Source organism: Haliotis asinina, chromosome 8, assembly GCF_037392515.1.
Source record: "Haliotis asinina isolate JCU_RB_2024 chromosome 8, JCU_Hal_asi_v2, whole genome shotgun sequence".
Lineage (NCBI taxonomy): Eukaryota > Metazoa > Mollusca > Gastropoda > Lepetellida > Haliotidae > Haliotis > Haliotis asinina.
The window spans coordinates 57,344,628-57,365,995 of record NC_090287.1 but is presented as its reverse complement, the minus strand read 5'-3'; the positions used below and the strand labels follow the sequence as shown (position 1 = coordinate 57,365,995).

Below are 21,368 nucleotides of genomic sequence, written 5' to 3'. Positions count from 1 at the left end.
ATGTTTACATACGTACAAAATCTGTTAGCTGTGATTTGGAATGTGGCATGGTTTGTTTATAATACTGTGCCATTAGTGTCAGAAGGTCTTGGAGTGTACCAAAGCACTGTCATGTCTGTCAGACAGCCACCAACCAGTACTAACTATAAACAGATCAAGGTCACCACTTTCACACCCTATAGCCACAAACCCAACACCAGATGTATGGGTTAAAAACATATGATTCCTACATCTGAACGTGCAGAGAACTTAGAACAATTTTACAATTCTTGAACTTATTTCAAATTTGACGGATTAACTTGTGTTTACTAGCTTGCCATTCCTGTCCTTGGGTGGTGGGGTAGCCTTGTGTTTAAAGTGTACAATGTGTAAAGCCTACTTCTGGTGTCCCCCCCACCATGAAATTGCTAGAATATTGCTAGCAGTGGCATAATACTAAAGTCTCTCACTATTCTAGATCTGCCTTGTCAAGAAGAAATGTGTGTCATTTGACAAAAACAATTTAAATAGCTCAGGTAATATTTCATAAAGCTTTTTCAGCACTGTGACAGTTATTGGTCTTGAAGTCTAAAATACAGTTATGTCAACATTGAACAGTTTAATGAGACCTTGAATGCTGATGAGTGAGTGTGTGAATTTTTAGCTTTACGCAGCTTTAACTTAAGTAAAATTCCAGCAATACCACAACTGAGGACACAAAAAATGGGTTTCACACACTGTATGTATATGGGGAATTGAACTGGGTCTTCGTCATGATGAGCGAATGCATTAACCACAGGGCTACCTGGCTGCAACTTTGGATGTTAACCACTACTATGAAACCGAAACTAAAACAAGCAGATTACCGTGTATACTCGCGTATAATGCGACCCCCTGTATAATGCGATCCTCCTCTACACCTCTTCAAAATAGAGGATAAATCATATACCCTGTGTATAATGCGACCACGGATGAAGCACATCACTGATGCCAATATAAAAGTGATTTGTCATGCGTTGTTTTTATACGAAACTTTGAGGAGCATATTACTCCAAAATGACCTAGAATGAAGCACACATCCAATAAATACATGTTTGTCTTGCGTTGTTGTTTTTTTCTACGAAGCTTTGTCGGGTGTATAACTCCAAAACAAGTCGCTAGGTCCATGTGCTGTAGGGACAATCTTCAGCAAACATAATGTATTTTCGTTACTGGTTATATGTGTGTCTATTTTGCTGTGTATTTCAATATAGGCATGTAACCATAAAGTTTTTTGAAGGAACAACACGTGATTGCAGTGATTGTTTAAGTTCAATACATAAAAATATGGAAGTAATATACTAAATACATAAAAGAAATATGAGACAATCCCGCTCGTGAAACACAGGAAGTGTTTGCTAACTGTGTGCAGAGTTTATATTTCTAACATTGAGAGCCAGCCAGCGAAACCTACGTGATGTGTCGAGTTTCTGAACCTCAGTTCTTAGTATACGGCATAATCAGTAACCTAATCTAGTGGTAACGTATAAGGAGTGAATTGCTGTACCTTTGTGTCCGTGGTAAACAGAATTTTGCGGGAAAATGGCTACCACTATGAAGCGAGGTGAAACTGACGATCGTCTAAAAGACCTCGACTCGTCTGTAAAGAACAAATTTAGTTGGGAATGTCTGGAAACAGCCTGACCCACATGCGATGTTTCAGTGTTTTTCACAATTTGTCATTCTCATTCTCTGTTTACCGTGTCAGCTGGCATATAAATCTGGATCGGTGGTCATTTCAACTTCATTTGCAGAGAATATACGTAAAACAAACAAGGCAACACGATAAAAATGGTCTTTATTTCGGATATTAACAGTATCTTCGGACTAAATGCAAAGTTTTCTTGTAAAGTGCCTGAATGCTTATCAAATGCCGGTGAAACAGCTGGAAAAACAGAAGATCTTATACCCCCCTCCCTGACCCCCTCATTCCAGGTACGAAAAACTCGCAGTATACGCGGGTATGTACGGTAACTGGATGATAAAATGACACATTTCTTACATTCACTTCACACATAAATGTTGATATGTTAATCTTTGTTCAGGCTCTTTCTCAAGTACAAGCATTTCCCATTACTTGAATTAATCTGAAGGAAAGGCTTTCTTCAAAAACATTTACACTGAATGAATCTGCCAGAGTCCATCGGTAGTGGTCACCTGAGACTCCAATCTAACCACAAAGCTCCCATTAAACCCAAGAAGACCTAATCCCAACCATTACCATGAGGGTTCAACCTATTAAACCCTCAAGCAGCATCAGCAGACATCACTGACATGGTCAGATTCACAATAATGGCCCTTAACTGCTCTTGAAGTCAACTTGAAGGCCGACATGTAAGTAATCCATGCATTTATGTAAATGGCCATTATCATCTCTTGAAAGAATTGACCAGTATCCCCATGAATCTTGTTTAGTCTTTATACAGATTTGATTGATGCCATCTGTGCATCTCTGTTCCAACAGTTTGATCTGGAGACTTCATGGCTGAAATATCTCCCCAAATAGCTGGAGGAAACATTACTTTGTTTTGTTTGTAAAACAGGCATAAACTAGGGAAAACTAGGACCAGATGGCAGAAGTTCAAGTCAGAGCAGACGCAGGGAACACCTTCAGGTGATCCTGATCCTGTGTTGCCAGATGAGTGTGGAATGTGTGTGTGTGTTTTGTACTGATGACTATTACTCGGACTTCTGTACTACAATGTAACAATAATGGCTCGTGCATTGAAATTCATACAGTGATATATTGAATGCATTCTATCAAGATTCTGAATAGATACAACCCAAATTTTTACCCCAAAGTCATCTGCTATGAGATGCTCTCACACATAATATGGTGACAAAGAGTTCCACATTTTGCTTTCAGTTGAACTTCTGAATTTCCTGACATCAATTTGTCCTGTAGATGATGTAAGAGGCAAATATGCATGATTTTGATAAGCACAATATACCAGTAATTTACAAATGTACTCTGATATGTATCAGAAATACAGAAGTGCTGCACATGTCTAATGGGTATGTATGCCTGTATGCCCTCGAAGAAGAGGTGGATGTGCAGCCAGACAAGCATTCACTTCAATAAGGATAATACAATCCAGCTATGTTCTAGACAAGCTGTAGAAGCCAACAAAAGCTCAGAACTGGAATTCCTAAGACTGTCCAATTCACCAAGGCTCAAAATCAAATTACTTCCCTAGCATATGTTCTTGCAGCTGTTCTAAATCACCAGGACCAATTGCATTTGGAAACTTCAACAGTACCACGTTAGTACAAGGTGGGGTCACTTCACTTCACTCTAAGGTCAAGTGAGGTGACTAGGACTCCACAAACCCCTGGTGACCTGCACGGCCCTTGCTTTGTTGTTCCTCTTATCCAATGTTCTTATGTATGTCCTGGAGGAAAACTGCATGCCAACTTGAAAACACAGAAGCCATAATCCCATCACTGGTATGGCTGTGGGTTTCCACAAGTGTCTGCAGCACCACCATGGTTGAAATAATTTGATAAAGTACGGGAGTCATGCATATTTTTCGGTAAAGGCAGCATCAATAAAGGGTTCACTTCTGATCTCTTTCACAGGAATTTGCAGTTTCCAGAATACTGCCCCTGTTTTGTCACAGAATGCTATGCAATAAAATATCTAACCTTATCTTATCTCAATAGGGGTGAAACGGTACACAACAGAATTAGTAGAACTGCTCTATTTTGCCTTCGGTTTGGCATAGTAACGCAACCTAGAATTCAGTATTTTGGTTTTGAGCTGTCATTTTATAAACCTTTCAAACCTTTTCTGAAATGTGTAGAAATTGAAATTTTGTCAAAGTCTGTGCATTTAATTTGCTGGATGGCTGCTTATTTCCCTGAAGTAAATCCACATATACTGAACCGAAATGGACCAACTAAAGGCTTTGTACTGCAATATGTACCATACCATGTTAAGAGCATAAAGTTTCACCCATATATCTCAGCGCTTGACTGATGAAACTCTCATGCACCAATGCAGAACTGTGACAGCCATGCGAGCAGCTATTGCAATCACACTCACAGGCCCTGTATATCATTGTTAGGTTCTGCATGTATCTGTAACCATAATAACCAATTTATATTTGTCTTGCATACATATTTCCTGGTCATGCTCTTGTGGAGCTGAATGATGGCTTACTAAGGTTTGGAGTCAATAACAACACAACAATAGAACTATACGGCCAAGAGTCTGAAAAAGTGTTCATAATCTCCTGTCATTAATCTTGGCGAATCTTCTCGAGTGAGATCACTTAATATTTCAGTAGCGTCATATTGCCTTTCTGTCATTCAAACTTAATTTCACAGTGTGTATTTCACAGATGATTTATGACAGAACTCAACAAAGAATCACCTCTGGCAAAATGCCAATACTGAACTGTTTCCAATCCACCGAACCTGGCCAGTGATCTAGTGTGTCTTGTGTTCAAGGATCCTGAATTCTTCAGAACTCATTTTGAGTGAAGCAATAACTCTAAGGAGAATGTGGTCCAAGTAGAGTTGTATTAAAGACAGATACACTGTATGTGGAGACACAGAAGGGAAAGTGAGTTGTATGATGAGTTAGGAATACAAAGAATGGTATACTGTTGTATAGCTGCTAGTCTGTCTCACTATCCCTCAACTGAATTATTTTCTGTTTTTGACCCCACCCTTCTGCACTGCTAACTCCCCACGTGAAACAAGTCTACATTTCTACCATGTCCCTCCTCACTAGGGCTCTGAGAGAAGAGAAAAACTAGCTCGCTTTAGGTGCTTTTTCAATTTCACGTAAAAATCAGGTGTTCGTTTATTCATTTTCAGAATTTCATCAACAGTGCAAACAATTATTCACTTGTGAAGAATCCTGGTAAAGAATAAAGGAACACTTGTGCTTTCAGGTGTTAACTTATGAGTATTAAAACATTTAATCAATGATCTTCCATGTTAAATACTTCTCAGCTGCCCACAAATCGAAATTTCGAAGGATCAAGCCACTGGTCTGCCATGTCATCAAGCTGCTTCTCAAGCCACTGGTCTGCCATGTCATCAAGCTGCTTCAAATTATGCCAATGTTGTGATCAGTAATATGTCAACCACTGTTGACAAGTTGCAGCTGGTGACATATCTGAACACGCATTAGGTGAAGATACCGGTATCAAAGATCCTATCATGCTCATCTGTAAATCAGTCCTGCCACATCCCAGATCTATTAATCATGTTAATGACAGCAAACAAATCAGAAAATCTACAAATAGCATGCCTCAAAATTACCAGCAGGGCTATGGTTAAGTCATAACAGACTGTCTGTTTCATAGCTTCACCGTTACAACTGACACTTAACCATGGTGTCATTGTCAACCTCACAAACCAATCAGCAGAATACCATATTACAGGGAAATAAGGAAATGCCATAATTTGCAAGACTTTGCCAGAACGAGTTTTCTGAATGCGAAGAGATTCCAGCTCGTCTGGTCATGTTCCAGACCACCTGGTCCACAGATAAGCAGGTTGTAATCAAACCTGGACAATCGCACACAGGAAACAGCAGGTGGAAGATTCAGCCAGGTATAATTATGAATCGGATTCAGAATGATGAATGAATTTAAGTGATTGTAATTAGAAATGGGCTAAAGGTGTTGATTGAATTTGTAGAGAATAATGAGAAGGTATTAAATGACCTCAGCTGGCCAGCACACCTCATGCTGTGAGGCTAAGTAGGTTTACACATTAAATCTCATGTAATGCTATTACATTGACTCTAATGCTGGAACGTGAACAATATAAGAGATGACCAGATTCTTAATTGTATCGATATTTCTGACCAAAAGATCGCAAAACAATTATTCACTTGAACAGATACATGAACAAAACTCTTTCTATGGAGATGAAGGTCTGGTCTGTTTCACAATCCCTGAACTGTATTATTTTCAGTTTTGCCCATACTGCAATACTAAGACCCAAAATGAACTAGTCTATAATTCCTCAGGTTCTGAATCTCCGATCTCCTTGGGGCACCTTTTCAATTTCAGTGAAATTGTTTGTTTTTATCAAACAAGATTACATATAAGTCCAATGAAGGTCTGGCTGATTCAGAGTGATGGTGAATTTGGCGTGAGCCTTCTATTCTTAGTGTACTGCTGTAGAACATAGCAAGTCTAGATTTTGCACGTCCAAAAAACTGAAGCCATCCATCTCTTTGAAGCTGCTTTTCTGTTTAAATTTGGTTACATATTTCTTTAAAAATGATATATTTTCAGAGATGAGGTCTCACTCTAGAGTCACTGTATCTGTGTTTTTGTTTCTTGAGTAGGGATGTGCACAACTGCACTTTTTCAAAATCTAAGTTCTTACGACTTGACATTTGTACTACCCTGCTTTCAGTGTTCACACCTACTATCAACCATGATGGAGATATAAAAATCAAACCCGAACAAGAAAACTCTTTGTTGGTCTGACTGATCTCCAAGCTTCAGTCAATGGCTGTTCTCTTGCTGGTGAATGACGTCCAGTCACAATGGAGAGGAAACAAAAGGGCTGCTTGTCCTGGCCAAGAATTACTTTAACCAGACTACATTATAATGCACTGGCATTTATACTTCCATTGGGCAATAAAATCGATACAAAGCAGGTGAGAGGTATAGGATAAACTGCCCCAAATAGACTGTGATTGTATTAAAGCAAGCTGGTGCATTGTGAGTAGAGATAGCAGAACTGGAACGATTAGGGCTCATGTGCTGGACACCTGCAGTCCTAAATGGACTACACACAAAATTCCACACCCCAGTCTCATAAAAGCATCATGGAATATTTCATTGACTTTGGAATCAATATGTCGTTCATCCTTGAATAAACTTTCTTGGTAATATCAACTGAATCCTCACACAGTGCATAGCATATTTCCTTGCAAATGCATGAAAGCATGTGGTCCATTGAGGCATTGTTGACTTGTTTGTCTATAAACTCAATATAAAACACAAATATTCACTCTGAAAATGCTGAAATAGAAGAAACTGTTCTGTACGTCTTGTGGGGATGAAAAAAGTGCAACACTTTCACCATAAGCTAAAATTGACAATTAAAATTGAAATTGATTCCCTAAGTGAAATTATCTCCACTATAATTCAGATTAATACGACACTTTAAATAACAAAAATAATTGATGATGATGACGAGTGAGTGAGTTTATGATGCACTCAGGAATATTTCAGCAATATAGTGGTGGGCGATGATTATGATAAAATTTTTATCCCATTTAAAGAAAGAGTTTTAGCAGCATCTCTGCTAAAACATTCTCAACAAATTATTAGGAAGACTTGTCTATTTTGCTCCACAGTGATTTGGACCCCAAGGGCTTTGAACCCCTTCTGTCACTAGATAAACTGTGTTGCAAGTTTCCTGCCAATGTAAAATAACACACTACATGTCTGACAACACTTTGCCCTGAAGCTGTGAAAAGTGACACCCTTGTGGCAAGTTGCAACAACTGAGTAACTGTATTGATGCTGTTGTTAGCGCTGATGTTGGTGCTGCAGCTGTCAATGTCCACATCCTGATGAGGATCAATGACACATAACGACCATGGCCCTCTTGTCTTTGTTGATGTTGGTGGACAGTTCTGTTTCTGATTGTGCAGGACTGGGTAAACATACATGACTTAAGAAGATCATGGCTGTTGAGATGTTTTTGACCCTTGACCAGAGTCTTGTTTTGAAAAACGACTACTTTAGCTCTATGACTGCTGTACTATTTGACTGTGAACTTACTTAAACTAAAGATGAAAGTTTGGAAAAGGAGCATTTCAAGAATAAGGACGGCGTTATAGGTCTATTTCCAGCTAATTACTAAAATTACATCAAAAGACACAATTGTCTAATTAACTTTATATTAAATATGCAAGGGAGAGAGAAGGAAGAAAAGTCCTAAATTTGCCTAGGAACTTGTCAGCATGCTGCATCTAGCCCACAGTCACCAATATCATAAAACTATATTGGCAGCCTGTAAATAATTGAAACTTTACCAGAAATTCTGGTGATTGATATTGTGGTAATCTGGCGCTCAATATCATCCATCTGGTTTGGGTTGTGAACCAAATCACTGCATGTGCAACCGATGACTTGCATCACCACTGAGGATGAGGCTAGGTTCTTCAACAATTTCTAACCTTGAATACCATAGGGTGCAAGGACAGGGGATCAGCACTACGAGGTGGCTGATTCTTTTGACCTGGTATAGACTAAAAGATATGATCCATGTTATCAGGTATGACTCCATGCAGTCTATGCCAAACACTCTGAATGTACCTGCCAGTCTGACCTGACCCAAATCTCTTAATACCCTTTTCAGTTGATCTCTTTTAATGCAGTCACAAAGGTCAATGAATGACCAAAGGATTTTCATTAGTGCACTCCTTAACTAGCATGAAAAACTGAAGAGCTATTCTTTCCCAGAATCTCCATGGAGTTAGTGACCCAAATACCTTAATATCTTTTTCAGTAAATCTCAGAATTAATGCCAACACAAAAGTCAATGAATAACTGCAGGATTTTCATTAGCACACTCCTATAATAGGCAGGGAAGACTAAGTACCCATTCTTTCCTGGAATTCCCATGGGGTTAGTATCACCGTGCTGATGAGCAGACGCGTCTCTTACATCACCACTGACCAGTACATGAATGTCAGACACCTCCAAACTCATTAATTCACCAACACAACACTAATTATATTGCATTTCACCTTGGGTTGAACAAAGGCATATCTCTTCATGATAACAACTCACATGCAATACTGCACTGACAGATTTTAATCACAGACTTGGTAATTTGGACAGCAAAACAATGGCCTGTTTGTCATGTCCACTCCGGAAGAGTAAACATTAAACAGAATCATTGTTCCAGGTGATCTGCACAAAATAGGCAACAGGAGTAAGGTCATCCTACTGGCTCTAGTTGAGATTCTAAACTGAAAGCCCTTAGACATGTTAGAAGCTATCAGCAGGGATTAACAATTGTTATATTCAATGATTCTATATAAAAGTGATGTATATTATTGTTGCATAATTATACAACACCATATACTATCTTGTAGCTGTACCAAGTACAGCAAAGAAAGAGAATCATTTCTACAAACATTGCTCTTTCATGATTAAAAAATTGCTACACTCTCAAGAATAGAACAATTTTTACAAACAGAAATCCCCAAATTATTTCTAAAATATGTCATGAAAATTACAATTTCATATGATTTTTGTGTATTACCTCATATTGTTTCCATGTGATTATACTATATATGGTTTTGTAAAATTGTTGTGATGTACGTCATTTATGTATCTGTATTTCTGTATGTTTATAACTACTGTGTTCATATGTGTAGTTTATTGAATATAGCTACTGTTTCTTGATGGAATGCTATGCAATTCTTATCTTATCTTATCTTATCTTATCTTATCTTATCTTATCTTACAGTTCATTTTCATACCTTTCTGAATATACATGTAATTTGTACAAACATTTCATAAGAGTTTTGGACAGTAATGATACACTGATGCTCACGATGTCACAGATACTTATGTAAAAACAATGCTTTAATGCTGATTTATTGAATTGTAATATTCTATCCATAGAACAGGAAATGATGTAGTTCCCTCTTGTATGCCATCATAAGCAACATAGCCATGTGTAAGTAAGGGTGAACATATGAATGTGCTGGTGACACAGCAGGTGCTTGATGAATTAAAACATTCGGTTTCAGCACATTTTTGGTTTATCAGACAAAAGTGGGTTGTACAAGCATGAGAATGGGTATAAGTGAAAAAAAGAGGGAAATGGACTGGGCATTTTGGGGTTGGTGTTAAACTGAAATAATATAACCTATACAATGAATTACACCAGCGTGACTAAATATAGGCAATTCTGTGGACTCACAGAAAATTCTCATCCCTGTTTGTATGCATGTGTCATTTATTAATATATGATAACAATATGTGTTAATAAGGAAGTATGACAACAATATGTCATTAGAAAGACGGTTTAGAGAAGTATTTATGACTAGTTTTTGTTGCATATCTTGATACCAGAGGTATCATTTGTCAGCACCACAATACATTACATTTACAACATCTCACACAATACACAGTATTAAAAGACATACATTTATAAACTTCACTAAAAACATAAAAGGTAAAGCCAAATTGTATTGATATACATTGTATTTGACAAAATAAACTGCTACATGATATATCTTATCTTAGTTAATAAACATGTTTTATTGTTAAACCTTCTAAATTCAACACTTGAAAGTTGAATATCCTACAGTGAACCATTGACTGAGACAGTCAAGTTTCTTTCTGTGAGATTTCAGTTTACATGATATATTTTGAACATCCTGACCATTGCCAATATTTTACTGGTCAGGGCCTTCTTTTATAAAGCAACCTTTACCTTGGTTAACCTTCACTCCCATTCTTTAACACTGCACTACAGTTATCCATGTCTAAGGTAGCTTCAGAGCAAAGTTAAAGAATGGGAGTTAAGGTTAACCTTGGTAAAGGTTGCTTCATGAAAGTAACCCCAGTTTTCTAAATGCTGCCGCTAATAAATGAGGAAATAATACCACATACAGTATATTGGCTGATAGTTGTCGTTCACTGTTTTGGAGATTTCCATTACAAAATAAGTAAACAGAACATTTTGTGTAAACAGTCCTTACCCTGATAGTCTCAACAAAACTTCCACAATGAAACCAAATATCAAATATTGTTTGACTGATGCAACGATGCAACTGGAAGTTTGAACAAGATGTATATTCTGTTTGAGTACTTGTGTGTTTTCTTAAAGTAAATCTACAAAGAAGAAAAATATTCTGGGTGATCTGAGCAAACACCGCAAGTTTAGTCAGCTGAGACACACCCTTTTAAAATCATACTCCAGCCTTGAAGGTACATTTGTCCAGAGAGACAACTCACGTTTAACTCCCTTTTCATGTCCTATCTTAACAGAATCGCTTATAAAAACAGACTATACATTTACTTCACAGACATATCGACCATGTAAGTAAAACATAATCAAGATGACAAAGTTCATATCCTACCACTGACAGTGCTTTGACAATATAAATGATGATGAAATGAAGCTGATCTCACATTTTTACCAATTTCTGTTACAAAACCTAGAGCAAGTAAAGTTGTTTTATCACTTAAACACAAACCGTTTCATACAGAGCTTTAGGTATGATATATTAAGAATGGGTAGGCTAATTCAGCTTACTGACAGAATAAAATTTCAAGCTGTGAAACATGTCTTCATTGATTCAACTAAAAAAAGCTTTCACTATTAACACCTGTTGAACAAATTGTCCACATATAAACTGTCCATCTTTAGGTTCATTTTGCCTTAGATGTAACATAAGAACATCAGCAAATATATAACCCTTCTAATATGATATTGATAACTTGTCTGATACGTCAAACCGTTGTTTATTGAAGGAATTCCCTTGTCCTCTAATCTGTGCAATAAATCTTACTGATCCCCCATATCTGTATATTCCTCCTCTATATCCCCCACAGTTTCTTCCGTCACACTCTACCTGTCCATATCAGGCTTTGATGTTCTTACCTGTAATCAAGTAATTATCTAACCACAGGTGCAACTACAGGTACGCTGACACGTACTACGGGTGACATTGACCTTTGTGGAGCGTGAACATGCTGAGTGCAGTTTAGCAAGTTGGAGATAACAATACCCCTGGGAACAACACCCCCTTCCCCACCTCCTCACTTCCTCACCATTGTATGTGTTCAGTCAAGCGTGACGAACATGCAGGCACTGATGATGGTTAATGATGCAAGGCATGCTGAAATCAACTTACTGTGGTGCCTTTGGCTAAATGCATGGACACAAAATGACCAAGATATCAAATTAAAATAATAGTTCCCCCTTAACTGGTTTGACAACCAAATCACTTCAGTTTAACCCCCTAATCGATTGATAGAAAAGCTGTGCCTGCAATTGTTTTCAAGGGTCAGTGGCTGTTGGGTCAGAGAAACCAGTTATCTTATTCAGGCAATAAGCTGTAGAAAAAAATACCTGCAATAAGAAACTGATGCAGCTTATGGCCAAAAATCCTGAGACTACTAGCAAAAGACTTGCTACCATTTTCAGTAGGAGTTATTACCTGGACTCTTTATTTGCTCACGTTGCTAGACCAAAGAGACTTTCACCATTCAGGCTTCAAACAAATGCCTGAGGACACATATTCTCAATGAACTCATTACAACAAATCAAACATATCTTTGAAATTTACATGTATAAAGAAATCATACATAATTTCTTTTTTCTTACAACCCAAAACTACTACTGTTTGTTTTGCTTGCACAGGGAGATATCTATTAACATCAAACAATATCAGCACATTGATGGTTATCAAACAATATCAGCACATTGATGGTTATCAAACAATATCAGCACATTGATGGTTATCAAACAATATCAGCACATTGATGGTTATCAAACAATATCAGCACATTGATGGTTATCAAACAATATCAGCACATTGATGGTTATCAAACAATATCAGCACATTGATGGTTATCAAACAATATCTGGTTAATACTCTCTTATACGACTAACCTATTTAATAGAGACTGGGTGACAAGAGTCCATTTTGTGTTATTGTGTGATGTTTCAACATGAGCTGACACAAATCAGAAACATACCATCATAAAAAAATGAAAGGCCACAACAGGTACGAAGTGCAGTTGAGAAACATTCCATCTCATAGCACCTGCTAGCATGAGACTATTCACTTAACAATCAATTATTTATCTCAGGTATGGAAGGTGTGATCAACTGAATACTCCACAAAGAAACTTGGTCATGGTGTTGGGGACACGTAGCATTCTTTGATGCAGTGATATTCATGTTGAGAAGCGAATATCATGATAGTCTTCAAACACATTGACATCATCTAATGAGAATTTGAGAATAGTATCGTGATATGGACACCGTTTTGTTTCTAGATTCTACTCACATTTGTTGCATGACATCACACAGGAAAACTCCATCGTATAAATCCTTGTACTTCAGAGGTGGGCTGTCACTGTCTCTAAAAGTTTCAACCTGAATTCAAACGAACACAATAAATTTTAATCCAGTGTTTGGTCTGTAGATATGAAAATTATTAAAATCATATATTCTAACAGGTCTACTAAACTAAATGTTAACTAATCAACTCAAAAGATGTAATTGTCTTATAAAGTTTCGGTTAAATTATGTGCTGGAGTGCTACATCTATCCTCAAAACAAAATGAATACACGAAAATAAATGTTGAAAATAGTTCAACATAATTGTCCTATTATCTTCTCCTGTGCTGCAGCAGTTCGATAACATCGGTTATGAAATCAGTAATAACATGCTTCATGTCAAAAACAAAATCATAAGAAATACGTGTCATTTCCGATTTAACTGGAGAGATTAAGCTCAAAACACTCACCCACACTACAAGAGGGTTCGTCATGTAGGCCCTGTCCTCTGCCATTTTCAAAATTTTCAAGCTTGGGTTTTCTCACAGGTAAATCCTCGTTGGTCGCTCTATCAGCCTCATACTCACGCTGATACTGGTTTTGTAAACACTTGACTACATATAGAACTAACCATAAGATCAAGAGAAAATAAAGAAATTCCTCCACTGAAACACACACAATCCACACGTGGGGATCCAGCTCCTAGATGTCATTCATTTGTTGATGACAACTCTCGATCTTGCTATTTCTTCTGAGAAACGGCGAGAGTAAGTAAGATCCGAGTGTCCTAGCCGCACCGAAAACACATACTCCTTCTGGTCTGATGAATAACATTCCATTTGACTCAGTGTTTACAATGGCTCAGAATCTCAGACAGGTAGAAGCATGCACAGGCCTTGAAATTCACAACACTGAGACGGCAATAAGCTTGCAGATTACGTCGGGGGATCATTCAGCTTATTGCGTGCCGGTTCACTTCGCTGAATTCAATGGAAAGAACAAGTTTCTATTACATTGTCAAGTCCTGTGTACGTGCGGTCGTGGAAAGATAGTGGACTGGAAATGACACATATATGCGACTTGCATACATTCGAGTCTCCGCGGTTTCTTCCTCACATTTTCTCTAAAGTGTGTCACGCCATTACATTCAGGTACAGCCAATCACGTTAGTGCTATATGACCTTTGACATGACAGTGTATCACTCCGCAGGGAATATTTACCAGTTACTATGGTATTCCGTTAGTGGCGCGCAAACTGAGTGTTATGAATTTACCATCAGCTCTGCAGCAGTCGGGTTATTGCTCCGTAGTAGTTCAATGAAAGGTGGAAATCTTCGTTTATTAAAGTAACTTAGAACTGCAGCATTGCAATCGCTTTGAAGCGACCGTGTTGACTGAACGGAAACCTGCCGAAAAACGTAATCTAAGGGAGACAATTCTACACATTCCTGTATCTGCAAAACATCAGCTTATCATCGGTCGTTAATAACAAAGCTGATCTACAGGTGAATCATGAATTGAAATTATAATTCCATAATCTCACACCCGAGGTTAAAAGAAAAATATATTTACTACTGTAAAAATCTGACACTAAGTGACCCATGTCAAGCTGATATTAAAAAATCAAAGGGTTATTTCTCATAGCTCTAAACTCAAAAAACTCAAGACAGTTAAAATAAACTTTTGCAGTCATGATCAAGACGCAAAGTTTAAGGCAGGTTCCATGTACAGAAGGTATTGTACAATGTAAAAACGCTATGCCAAAACAATGTTTGATTACCAAGTGTCAAACATAACACAAACTGAAGTTTGAAATTTGTTTATGTCTTACATACAACCTGAGACATCCTCTGTATTAATAAGAATTAAAAGAACAAGACATTGAGTTTCTTAGCAAGAACTGTTCCCATTCAGTTCATATGCATATGCACATGATTCTCTTTCTTCTGAACCCATTTTCGGAAACAGATGGATATGGTCTCGACTAGAGTAACAACTAGTCTCATATTTATAACGAAAGGAGCCCTGAGGTCTTTTTTCCATTTTCAGAACTGTTGAAATCTAGCCTTGCCACATTTACTAGACTTGCGTGGGCTTTCTTGGGTATATTTGACTCAGGATCTCCATGGCAGACTGGGTCGCGAGCAGCAGTGTATGAGTGCGTGAGTTTAGTTTTACGCCGCAATCATCAATATTCCAGCCATTTCTATACCTTCCTTTTCATATGTGACAGGTTGGATGGAAACGCCACTGCACTGACCATTATGATTTTAGAAGTTTCCTTTCCTTACTGACTAGCAATCAGAATTGGCTTATGTGAACATAAAATTGTCAAGGTTATGAAATCCGATTTTCATATCTGGGATATAGAATTTTGTAGTTCTCAGTTACTTGATTGTCTCTTCAAGACTCGATTGTTTAAAATGCTCTGTCGTATTCTGCCATTGCCGCAATTTGTTGTAAGCCAGTAACAGAACTAAGAACCAGGGACGGATCCAGAGGAGATAGTGGTCCGCAGCCCCCTCTCACGTCGTGAATATTTCCCTAAGGGGCATTTCCCCAGAACCCTTGGAGTTCATGATTAATGTGTAAACCCCACCCCTCTCTCAAGTCCTGGATCCGCTCCCGAGGACGCTTTCGTTTCATGCAAACTGTCATTCGAAAAAATAGACATGCGTATTTTTTTTGTCATGGGTGACTTTCAATGCTCCACATACATACTGTTCACCGCATTTTACCTATTACCTTCCAATAGATCGGTTTCGGCAGATGATCAAGTTTTAATATTAGACATATTTATCTATAACAGACACATAACAATCACGATCGCATTTCCACCACACAACTTCAAAACTAATCTACTTTGTAACAACCTGTTGCTGACATCGATCAAGAGTTGCTACCGAGGTGTCGCCATGTTGATACAGTTCAACAAACACAACGAAGAGACCAGTTGGTGCCAATCTACATGTAACACGTGCCAAAAAACAACATAGTTTTTTTAAGGCACCGTGGCAACAACCCCCTGAACACGGTGGCAGTAATTGCGGTAATTAAGGACCATGACTCGAGACAAATATGAGCGCATGTCAAAAAACAACACGAGTCCAGGCTCTCGGTAGGATAGTGAATAAGATACGATAAGGTGTAGCAATAACTTCATATTCTTTTCGGACTTTAGCCCTTATTAATTCTTTAATCATGTATAATAATTTTTATTAAATATATTATAATTTTGGTCATTCATATTGAATACTGCATTAAATTACTTCTGTTGCTTTATTTAAAAAGTATAAATATCTTATTATTCGTGTTGAATCTTGTTCTGTTATATTTAGGATTTTTGTTAAAAAACGGAATAATCAATGTTTTGCATTATTAACCGTGAATAATGTTTCCCCGAGCAGTGACATCGAAGGCACAGTGCTCTTCCCTGTTACCTCTACTTTCCTTATTGTTCATGGTGTAACGAGTGAGTGAGTGAGTTTAGTTTTATGCCACACTCAGCAATATTCCTGCTATATGGCGGCGGTTTGTAAATAATCGAGTCTGGACCAGACAATCTAGTGATCAACAACATGAGCATCGATCTGCGCAATTGGGAACCGATGACAGATGTCAACCAAATCAGCGAGCCTGACCACCCGATCCCGTTAGTCGCCTCTTACGACAGGCATAGTCGCCTTTTATGGCAAGCATGGGTTGCTGAAGGCCTATTCTACTCCGGGACCTTCACGGGTCCATGGTGGAACGAATGCTTTCCAGTAATATTTATGCTGAATCATGCACATTTTCTTAAGTAAATAAATTAAGAAAGTATATTTGGATATCATTGCCACTTTGCCACCGGTGCTTGTGGTAAAGGCGCCTAACCTGATCGGGTGGTCAGGCTCGGTGACTCGACAGAATGCATGTCGTATCCAATCATGTGATTCGATGCTCCTCATGTCAGTCAGTGGACAGTCTGGTTCAGGCGTAATTTAATATCGTCGTCACATAGATGGTATACTGCCTACAAGGTTGCTTAAAAATGCAAAGAATATTTCTAAACAGAGAAATTGTACAGTTCAAAGGTTACCGTTATCACCATCCGTCTTGATAGGCGATTTGACAGGAAATTCTAAACTTAGCAACAATGAAAGCTGTAGTCTTGACAACTATCATTAACAAACGAACAGTGGAGAATACTCGAAACAGAGAAACTCAGCTGAAGGTTTACCAATAACATCACCCTACAACTCATGTAACGCGAAGTGGCTTTCCTTTGCTTTTGATTTAATCCTGTTAATTGTCCGGAAATTGTATTACTCAGCCAAATTGTGAGGATAATGGTTCGTTGGTAGGACAGTGTTTCGGCAAGTAAATTGTATTGCTATATATTGCGATTTAGGTTCCCGTATTGTGATATATTGAGAAGTTATAGGTGTTTGACAGTGAGCAACAGACAATTGCGCCTGCCAATCCTATTTACAATATGATAAGACCCAAAACATGTATTTCAGATTTCTGATAACATCAATCTAAAAATGAGGTTGCATAGTAAAGGATTCTATTTCCTTTTTTATACTATCTATAGTGAAACAGTAGGTCGTTTAGTCATTAAATAATGAAGGAAACATTTGTTGTGAATGGCAGTCTGTGTACATTTTGATTTAAACAAGAAAGATAATCACCAAAACGTCATGTGTTCTCTACCCAAAATACCGGTTCTAAGAAAGAATATTGCTATATAGGTATCGTTTGAAAAGCGTATTTCAATACGCCGGTATAACGGCAATACCGTGCAGTCCTATTCGTCGGCATCTACTGATCGAAGTCTCGGTAACACCGACAGCCAAATAAACGTGCAGTGACCCGAGTGGAATATTATTTTACTGGCGCTTCATTCATTATTGCCGAAACGTAGCTCGCATAGCAATAAAGAAGTTGTTCATTCATATATTGTTATCCTTCCTTAATTACTGCCCCGAATTTCCAAATGCCTCTCAAAGAAGCTAACGGGAATCAATTGTGGTTACTCGGATCACTCAGAAAGTCCAAACACGCCCTCTGGTATACCCACTTAGGACACAGTTAATTTGTATTCAATGTCTGTATCCTAGTCCCTGCACCATACTATTTCCCTTCCGCCCAAGCTTATCTGTAATGCAGAAGCTCTTAGTGAAGCCAAGTCAAGATTTTTCGATGTTTGTCAATCTCACCTGGGCCTCTTTTCATATGAAATTATTTCTTTCAGATATATATTTTGAGAGACTAAGAATTAGTCAGTCAATACGAAAGAAATACCCTTTTCTCAAGTCATTATTTCCTGTGTATGATGGGGGTAGATCTATAAATATCGAAATAACTGAAACAGATGAAGCTCAGTGGAATAAATAAAGCCGGAATTAATAAACTCGGAATCAGTCATGTTGGCGAAACGAAATTTATCGTTATCGTGTTGATGTGTTTAGCTCCTGTTAACGCTGAACGATGCCCCAGTCAGAACCTCTCACTCAGTTGATTTTTTGTGTCAACGCGTCTAAAGTGATAATTCAGTAGTCATTCTCATTAAGAGCCGCTAACAGTAATTATCAACCAAGATCACAAAGCGTGTGTATGGTACAATTTTCCACAGCTTTTAGCAATATTCCAGCAATATCACGGCGGGTAATGATTAAAACAAGAATGATAAGTTACTGATGCAAAGTCATGACGTCATCACACAAGTTGCCTCACATAGGGTATTATGTAATGGCTAATGTGTCGACCTGTATGGGTATTGAATAAAAGTATAAAAGTTGGATTCAAAATGTTGGGTTGTCTTATATATGGCAGTCCCAAAGTAGGCAGTCCTTAGGCATCCTGGCTAAATGTTTTTGTTACATGCACACTTATAGATCAGTTTAAGTAATCGTGGAATGCTGGCTTTCAATACTCATCAAAAGGTAAATATTACTCCTTACATAAGAATACTCCTAGCTTAGAACTTCATTTAACCAGCCTCCCATTGAAAAGACGTGTCCGGTTAAAGATGAAAATGCAATCACCGATAACCACCATGCTATATGTGACGAATTTCATATGATCTTATCATGCAACGCCCAAGATGATGTAAGAAAACTTATTCTCTCTTGTTAGTTTTGCAATAATCCCGATATTGATAAATATATTTTCCTTATGAAGTCTGACCATTATCCTTGGGTACAAACATTGTTTTGTTGAACGAAAATTATGTTATCCCTGTTATTGTTATACATCAATATTATATTCATATGCATATAAGCCAAAATAACACACTGTATCTATCAAAATATATGTATGTTCTCTATATCATTTTGTATTATTTATGAGAATAAAAATCCTCAATCCTGAATTCGGCACACCAGAAATGGGCTTTGCACATGGTACTCACGTGGGGATTCGAACCAGGGTCTTCGGCGTAATGGGCGAAGGTTTTAACCACTTGGATACCCCGCGCTTCCTTGATTACAGAACCTTTGCATCACAACGTTGATGTTGCAGAGAATAACTTCTCTGATGCTATTTATTCTTATATAGTGAAATAACAGTAGAACATGAAAATATAATACAAATTTTGAACAAAACGACAATATGTAAATGGATAAACCCCGATTCTTACAAATCTTTACACCCAAACCCAAAAAGTCTTTTACAAAGACTGTGAATCCTGGGGTAATCATGGCTGATCATTGATAGCAGGCTATCTAACTGGTTAGCAGTCTCCACGTGACGTTATCATCAAAGCTCTTTCATTTACCGACCCTTGAAGGCCCAGGGTAGAATAGGCCTTCTGCAACCCATGCTTGCCATAAAAAGCAACTATGCTTGTCGTAAGAGACGACTAACGGGATCAGGTGGTCATGCTCGCTGACTTGGTTGACACGTGTCATTTGTTCCCAACTGCATGATCGATGCTCATGTAGTCACTGGATGTTTGCAGGCCCTTGTGTAATTCAGAAAAATAACTGTCAGTGTTTTCAACCATAATCTTTCCCATACTCTTTTATATTTTTTATTAACGTTCGAGAACAATCCCTTCCTTTCATCAAAGGAGTGCAACACGTCTTTACTAAATACAAATTTCTCTCTGCGCCGTTGTCTCCGCTAATTGATTCTGTAGAAACAGTGTGAAACTGTGAACAGTGTAGTGTAATTTGTGTTTATTGGTTTGACTTAAAAATGGGCTTGCACATTTCAGTCAGTGCCTGTAGATTGTTACAATTATTTACAGACCGCCGCCATATAGCTTGAATATTGCTGAGTGCAGTGTGAAACTAAACTCACTCACACTCACTTACTGCCGTATGGTAGTGTCAAGACAGATGCAATCTTTGGGGGGAAAAGTGAATAAAGTTCAGGTGAGAGGATCATTTTGGATAGCAGGAAACGGATAATTGAGGGGGAGGGGGAGAACAGTGAATGAACATCAAAAGACAAGCAATATGTTATTCTTACATCATATATTCCATAAGAATACAGCAGATACTACCACGCCTGTGATAAAATATTTCTATATGTCATACATGTCTATGTCCGATAGTCGGACATTATTGACTACAGACGTACACACACTATAGTGGCAACAATCCAAATGAACGGAACATACGTCTGGTTCTGGGCAGGTCTTCTCAGTTCAATGCCATCATTCCCATCGCTCTCTATGACGAACTGGACTACACCCACAACTCATTGGTGTCACAGCCCTAAGTTATACTTGATTAATTATGTATAACCCATAATGAATCTAGTCAACCCATGTTACCATATATGTGGTAACATTGGTCGACTCGGATATGTATCAGTAATGAAGTTCGTCTTCCGCATGAGAATTGAACATTTTGGAGCTTATGTCATAACACACTAATTTATATCCCTTATTTTAAATTCTCTATGTGGTTTGGTAATGTGTCTTCCCTTATTTTAAATTCTCTATGTGGTTTGTAAATGTGTGTTCCCTTATTTTAAATTCTATGTGAGTAACGATAAAACATGTGCGAGGGTTTGTATGAGATTTAAAAAGCCGTAACCTCACGGATGAAGTCGAGGGGCGTAATTAAGCCGAAGTTGGCCCCGAGGACAGAAATGTTCCCAGTGTTCAAACAATGACTATTCCTGCCAAACATTTTACCATAACTGTAACTTTCACCAAATAAATTCTGAAAATCTGCTTTGTTTTCCTTTCAAGGAAAAAGTATACTCGTACTACACAGGTCACGAGTTGATATCTCCGGGATTTTATATAAAGTTCCGGAATTTTATATAACCCGGGAACTTTCATAAAAAACAAACAAACGCCAACATAAAAAAAAGAAACTTAAAGAAAGATA

The 21,368-nt window shown here is 37.9% G+C and overlaps 1 protein-coding gene across 3 annotated transcripts in view; it reads right to left on the bottom strand.

The window, feature by feature from the left end:
• LOC137293483 (girdin-like) overlaps nucleotides 1–14,456 on the bottom strand; it is a 94,399-nt gene extending 79,943 nt beyond the window's left edge. For all 3 annotated transcript variants that reach the window (XM_067824047.1, XM_067824048.1, XM_067824049.1), the window contains exons 1-2: nucleotides 13,509–14,456; nucleotides 13,046–13,134 (exon numbers count right to left, since the gene is read on the bottom strand). In XM_067824047.1, the coding sequence (XP_067680148.1) occupies nucleotides 13,046–13,134; nucleotides 13,509–13,553 (134 nt within the window). In that variant the 5' untranslated portion in view covers nucleotides 13,554–14,456. The remainder of the gene's footprint in view (nucleotides 1–13,045; nucleotides 13,135–13,508) is intronic.
• Between the last annotated feature and the right edge of the window lie 6,912 nt (nucleotides 14,457–21,368).